Source organism: Nansenia antarctica, assembly GCF_963989245.1.
Source record: "Nansenia antarctica genome assembly, chromosome: 9".
Lineage (NCBI taxonomy): Eukaryota > Metazoa > Chordata > Actinopteri > Argentiniformes > Microstomatidae > Nansenia > Nansenia antarctica.
This window is the reverse complement of record NC_137679.1, coordinates 16,241,225-16,248,724: the sequence shown is the minus strand read 5'-3', so window position 1 is coordinate 16,248,724 and position 7,500 is coordinate 16,241,225. Positions and strand designations below refer to the sequence as shown.

At 45.2% G+C, this 7,500-nt stretch overlaps 1 protein-coding gene across 1 annotated transcript in view; it reads left to right on the top strand.

Moving 5' to 3' along the window:
- LOC308165396 (voltage-dependent calcium channel subunit alpha-2/delta-1) overlaps positions 1–5,648 on the top strand; it is a gene marked incomplete at both ends in the record, with an annotated part of 94,317 nt that extends 88,669 nt beyond the window's left edge. The window contains 1 exon segment of the mRNA XM_080539552.1: positions 5,624–5,648. Within this exon segment, the coding sequence (XP_080395678.1) occupies positions 5,624–5,648 (25 nt within the window).
- Positions 5,649–7,500: the final 1,852 nt, after the last annotated feature.

Genomic DNA, 7,500 nt, shown 5'->3' with positions numbered 1-7,500 from the left:
TTTCAGCAGAACCTTAAAGGGTGCGTCAGTGTTTCCTCTACATGCATTTCATCGTGGCGGACCGCCACGATGGAATTTCCTCCGCCACCATTCAGATTTCTCAACCCAAAAAAAAAAAAAAGATTTAGGCCGCTTTTCAGACCTTCACAGCGCTAGACACACCCACAAGCGCTGAAACTGGACCAGTCCGTGTGTGTCGCGAGTATTGAACTTGAGGCTGCGTTCGTAAATTCGCTCTGAGAGCCCCGGAGCGCACACTGGGTTCAACGTCATAAAGGGACCAAGTTATTTGATTGGACAAGAGGCATTCCGTGAGTGCTGATCAGATTTCCAGAGCGTATTTACGAACGCGCCCTGGCTGTCACCCGAACACCGCGAGCTAGCGTAGTGTAGTGTAGTATAGGATGCGTAGTGTAGTGTAGTGTAGGATGGAGAGAGAGAGGAGAAGCCTCTCTATGTGTTACCTATGTCCAGTGTACTAGAACCACTCTAACAGGAGTGTTTGTCCGTGAATAACACCGGCTATGCCCGGGGTAGAAACACGACCAGCCCTCTACGACCACGGGAAGTCATGTTAAAAGTGAAGATACTTCTGTTAAACTAAGCTAAGCTAAACATCGCTAATCGCTAACTCCCTCCTGGGCTTAAAGTGACAAGTAATAACGTTGTGAAAAAAAACGTCAGATCAGTGTTTTTGTTTTTATTGACAACGGAATTACATGCTGGAAAAACATGCAGACACAGACAATAAGAGACACACGGGAGAAGTACAGGAAAACATTTTATTTTTTGGGGCAATCCTTGAGTTTTGGCTGAAATTACGTCGTTGTTTTGAGCGCGCGTGCGCGTTTCATGCGCGTGCACGCGAAAAAATCAGAGTCAGCACTACCCGCCACCATTGTAAAAATTCCTGGAGGAAACACTGGGGTGCGTTCGTAAATACGCTCTGAAAATCTGATCAGAGCTCATGGAATGCCTCTTGTCCAATCAAATCACTTGGTCGCTCTATGACGTTGAACTCAGCGTGCGCTCCCGCGCTCTCAGAGCGGATTTACGAACGCACCCAAAGACTGGATGACTGTTAATGAAGTGTGGATACATTGGGTGTGGGTTGATTTTACAGCATGTCGTTGCTGGCATTTACAAAGATGTTAGTGTTAGAGTTAGGTTATCAACACAATATATAAGATATTTCAACACAGTTTGATTGAAAAAAAAAATTTGTGGGGGGGGATCATCTATGATGATAATTGTATTCATTCATTAGGTCATTTATATGTGATAACACTTTTTTGACCGTGTCCATATGAAGTAAAACACCAGGTACTGTAGGATGTCGATCTGTGGAATGAAGCGTGACTGAAATGGGAGTGATGTCAACAAGGCATTCGTGTGAACATGACATCATCTCCCATCTCTGAATCAGACATATAAATATTTAATACTGTACAATATTTCCCATGTCTGCTTCGGTCCAGACATGCAGTCTCTTACTGCCTGTTTTGAGACCTCTGCACGCACATGCACACACACACACACACACACACACACACACACAAAGCGGTAGCGGTGTTTAGGTCGTGTATTTGTGTGGTATGGGCAGGGTAAGATGGAGGCTGACGTAAAGCATGTGGATGTCATAGAGAGTCATCCTAGGCCAAAGCCCTCTCTCTCCTCCTCCTTCTCCCCCTGTCCCTCTACCTTTCTCCCCTGGCTGTGGGAAGTCTCTCTCTCTCTCTCTCTCTTCTATAGTCTCTGTAGAGTAAACAGAGGAAGGTCCACAGGGGCTTCCTGCCTTTGACGGTGTGTGTACTACCCCCCCCCCCCCTCCCCCCTTGTGGCCCTCTACTCTGAGGCTGAGGTCACGCACGGATATCCTGAACACTGCCATCAAACAGCTACTAACCACTCATCCACGCACACACACAAACACACATGCATGTGCACGCTCACATACGCGCACACACACACACACACACACACATACACGCATGCATGTGCACGCTCACATACACACAGACACACACACTTTCACACTCACACACACTGGACCACTTCACCAGAGATTAGGGGATTGTAAGAAATGGATTATTCTGGAAATATTGCAGATATCAGGGTCTGAGCTTTGTATTAGTTCATTTGAGGTTGTGGTTACTGTGCATGGTTGTCTGTCTTAGGCTACCGAAGTGATTGACAGCTGTTTCCTCCAACAGGAGGATGATTCTGACTGTGGGGGCGGGAGCTGTCTGAACCCCTCCCTCTGGCCGATGCTGGGCCTCCAACTGCTGCTACTATGGCTCCTCACTGCCCCTCGACACTCATGACCCCTCTCTCCTCCACACGTGTGCACTCACACACACACACACACACACCTACACACATGCACACAAACACACACGACGAACACACACTGCGGTTGCCCCTGAGCAGCCTCGAGACTAGAGATTTATGACCCTTGCATTCACACATACACACACGCACACACACACCCAACCACACACACACCAAACACCCCTTTCTCCCACATCCAAGCCAAGGTGTATGCAGACCCATGAAGCGAGACAGTATTTTGACATCAGATTGTTTCTCTGACGCCCGATTCCCTCAATGCCAATCCTGTGTTAGTTCACTGCCAGCGTGTAAGAGGAGCGTTTCTCTGTTCTCCAAAGCCAAAGGGTGCTCCCTCATCTGCTCCACATCACATCGTCAAGAGAACCTCTAACTCTACTCTACTCTATACTCTTTGAATACTCTTTATTATTTGTATGTTCTATGGTGCAACAGTTAAGAGCTAACCAAACCCTTTAATTCATCCATTTGTTTTGGTTTTTTATTCGCCCCTGAGTCTACAGAAGGGGGTCCCTTCCTTCACGCCAACTCGACGTTGTTTTTAAGCCTGTATTTTCACTGACAGCGAATGATTTGTGTAGTTGTCTTTTTTTGTTTGGTGCTTATCGTATTTATCGTTATTTATTCAGAAGAAGAAACAAATATATCTAGATAGATGACACCTGTTACTGAAATGTAAACCAAACAATGGTATCCGTGAACCAACTGTTTTCGTTTGTATTTGTGTTTTTATTTCGTTGTTTTACCGTCAATGTCAACCAGCAGTGAGTGGTTAGGTGCGATAGTGTAGCGTAAGGCAACACCAAAGCTCCTACCAGGAATGTGAACGTTTGACCCATTCCCCGGACAACATGCAGGTCTCTCATTGGTGCATACAAAAAAAAGTATTGGACGGTCACCACTGGCCTCCTGTAGTTGAGATATGAGCCTCTATAGAGTAGGACACAGACACACACAGTAAGACATCCCTGGTTCATATTGTACTGAAATACCTCAATGAGCAGACAGGTTTATCCAGAGGTACACCTCAGAGTGTATTACACACGTATTCAAAATGTTATACTAGATCGATCCAATCAAATATCTCCATGATGTAGAGCTTTCCACCTGATCCAAACCTAGCGAGACAGGCTGCCCTCGTTGCGATGCAGATTCCCAGTGCCTATGTAGCTCCGATTGGCCAGTTTGTTTCTCCCTAGTTAGTCTTTGAGAATAGGAATGCCATTGGAATGATGTCCCAATGTGTCCCCATTGCAATCAACCCTCCTTCTATGCTTTTGTGTGTGACATACAGCGGGAGTAGAGGCCCCAGGACGTTCCCCCAGAAGGGAGCTGGTAGAGGTCAATGACATGACCGTTCAGTCCATTCAGAAAGTGGATCGAAATTCCAATTCAACAGTCAAAGGATTCCTTTTGTGAAAATTAGGTATCGGCTTTTCGACGTCTGAATTGGAATTTCATTCATCCCCTGAATTGAAATGGAGTCGATCCTCGAAATCTGTTTTGCTGGTGACCACTCCTGTAAAACTAAACACTGCCGAAGTTGGTTTATCTGGATAATGACGAGATGGTGAAGTTGGAAGTGTTGAGATGGGGGTGGGGAGGGGAGGGGGGGGGGGGAATTGATCAATCAACAGACCCCAGACAAGAAGATCAACTTGTCAATGACATCAGCATATTGAAAAAGACTGTTTACTTGTTTTCTCTGCATTTTTGATTCTGCTTGTTTCTTCTTTGTGTTGCTCTATAAGTGCTGTGAAACCAGACGCTGACAAGCTCAGTGTCCAAAAGCTGCAATGTACTGTAAAAGGGATAACGCTTGTTCAATGTTGGATGCTTCTAATGCCGGTGGTCACACTCTGGCCATGATAGACAGGACGGAAGTACACACACACAAACACACACAGATTCAAGAACCACTCTCTCTTTTTGTCAATTCAACAAATAACCCCGCTACCATATCGTTCTAACCCTCATATCAAGAATGCGTAACTCGGTCGTTCGTTCTGACGATATGGCCAGCTTTGTCCTTTCTAACATGGCCGTCTAGTGACGACCTCATGCGGAGTGTTCAGGTTATGCCTGTTTATTGAAGTCATGTATTGACGTGTGTGTAACACTGAGGGTCCTGTGTCTGTCACGCGTGTGCGGCCTGTTCAGGCGTGTGTGTGTCCCTTGGATATCTCTGATTGTGCTTTAATACATGAATTACTCTTTTGTGGAACTTGATTAGCCTGAATACATTTTTGTATACATTTGTATAAATTTACTGTATAAAAGAGAAGAAAAAGAAAAAAGGAGAAATAATGTTTATAAAGTATGGTGGTGATTCTTGTGCAAATATGATATATTCACAATAAAAATGTCGTTGTTATGATTTGTGTGTAGTAGATCCTTATGCTGGCCTGGCCTGCAGGTGCTGCTGGGTCTGCTGGAACAGAGGGGTCAGAGTTCACAACAAACATGGTATTGTCTTTCCTCTTCTAGGAGCAAGGGCAACCCCTAAAGGGGAGTAGGGGTGGGGGGGTGTTATGGCTTCCGTTGATTCCCAAATGAGAGAGAGAGAGACCATGTTTTAATTTAGCTTTGAACCTCTTCACGGTCACAGGTCGAGGGAGGAGAGTGAGCTTCCCATAATGTTTCTAAAAACGGAAAAGAGATTTTGATTTGGGTAAGTTAACTGCACGGTCGTTGACATGTTTGTAAAATGTCTCTTATCACGCAGTGGTGTACAGTAATAACCTGCCCCTGGTGTTTCATAATGAAGGTCGTTGCCTGAGATAATGGTTCCTCCTATCTTGGCCATCTACCCATGTTTGTTTTAATATTAAAAGGCAGTGACAGACATAAATGACCATGCAGTAGCTGCCTAATATACTGAAGAAATATGAGTTCAATGGTTTTCCTTTACAGAGATAATAACAGTCCATAAAGAAAACAGCCTAGTTCAGTCAAAAACTCTTACTTACCTGCTTACACTTACTTAGTTGTTGTTGAATGAAAATGGTAATACATTAGATTTGGCGTAGTTGGATATAGTAGCTCCCCGCATGAAGTTAAACAACATTAAATACAATATTATAAGACGCCCATCGATTTTTCAAACGAGGTCCAAACGCAGAGCGAACCTGCAGGTGGAAGCCAGGGTGGTGGGTGGGACGACCAAAATGGAACTCGCATGAACAACTGCTCAACTATGGTGGAGTGTTGCAAACTTGTCTCTTAAAGCCTGGGATCTTGTGATGTGTTTGCTTTCTCTCATTGCTGGGTTCAGCTGTCCGTCACCTGACAGCCAGTAGCCCTCTCCTGAAAGTGCCCTGTCTGAAGTATGTAGGCTTCAAATCAAGCGAGTGTTCCCCATTTTGATTACCACCTCTTTGAGATGTGATTACCTCTGCACAAATTACTGTTAGCATGACATGACGTTATTGTTGTCAACTATGACCCATTCCCTGTAGTTACAGAGAGGGAGAATATTTTTTGGGTTTTGTTATTTGGGTAGTCATTTGTCAGGGTCTGGGTTTCATGATGACAACGTTCATTTCCTTTTCTGTCCAGTACGAGATAAGGTGAGTAGTCTTTCTCCCCAAGACCGATCAGTAGATCATGACAGTGCATCATCGTTAAGAGCTGCAAAACTACATGGTTTCTTTCTCTGACCTAAAAAACTACTGGTACTACTTTCTATGAGAGGAAATATATTTGCTTGACGGAACACATTATAAAGACAAATGAACACATCGGACGGTATCAAATTGGCCTGCAGTACCAATGGCCAATTCATAATATGCAGTGAATGAATGCAGTACAAAAACATACTAAATCAGCCTCAGAAAGGTAGGGCATTCCTCAAATGGAGGGTTAACGACAGTCCACAACCATGCTAGACCACCACAGACTCAAAGAACACACACACACACACACACACACAGCAAATTCCCACCCAAGAGCGTGCCCAATCGCTTGGTCTTTCGAGTTAAAAGATCCATGAACCAGTTATTTCCTGTTTGCTGAGCTTTTCCTGCCAAGCCTACTGAGGAGAATCACACACACACACACACACACACACACACACACACACACACACACACACATACACACACACACATAATATAAACCTAAAAAGGCAGAGATGTATATGTATAGTGACACCAGATTGTGTCCCTGGGACCTACAGAGGGTCCTATGTCCCATCCTTCTGCCTGGGATGTCTTGTAAAAGGCTTCTCCACAGACAGGCCTGGTCTCTCATCTCTCCTTCTCCACAGCAGGACCAGATGTTCCCCTCGCAGCCCCACATAGTCACAGAACCGCGGGACTGGGGTTAATTTAAACATTTTATGTTGTTGTTGCTGTTGTTGTTGTTGTGGCTCTGATGGTTATCTAGGGATGGACGCCACCACCGCTCTGAGTGGGGAGTCTGAACAGGCATTGTTGTCGTTACGGTTGGTCAGTCGAGCCTGGGCGGTCTCGGTGTGTAAGTCATGGATGGGTAGGCTCAGGGCATGGGGTGTAAGGGGATATCCTTGGAAGAGGGGATGGGGGTCGTACCCCCTGACCTGCCAGGCCTAAGAGCTAACAGACACAGAGAGGGACCATGGAACTCGTCTGTCACACACACTTTGATGGTTTGAGGTTTTAAAAGATCTATGGATTTTATTTATTATTTGTTTGTTTTTTTACTTGTGGAATACATATTTGGGGGGTATTTTTATACCATCGGCTAAATAATCTGGTATTTTTAGACCCCCTCCCCCCCTATGAAATAAACATTGACAGATATTCCTGTAAGTAGAGGAATGTTGTCTTAATGATATCATGATTTGACCCTCATTAGTAAATGTACTCTAACGGCACTCTGACGGAGTTACAACCACTCCAGGACTATTAGACCCAGCCTGTGTAAACTTCCCTAATCTGGACTCTCTAATTTGCTTGACCTTTGCCTTTGCCATTTTATTTGGCTGCGCATTAGTTCTTCCAGTCAGTGTTGAGGGAGGGATCTTCCCGTCAGCGGTCTCAGGGTCACGACCCACTTCCGGACCCGCTCCAGACCCCATAATAGAACAGAACAGAACAATCTTGGTCCGGGTCTGGGAGAGCAGAACAGGACACGTCCAGCAGGGCCAGAATGGGTCTGGGATCTCGACAC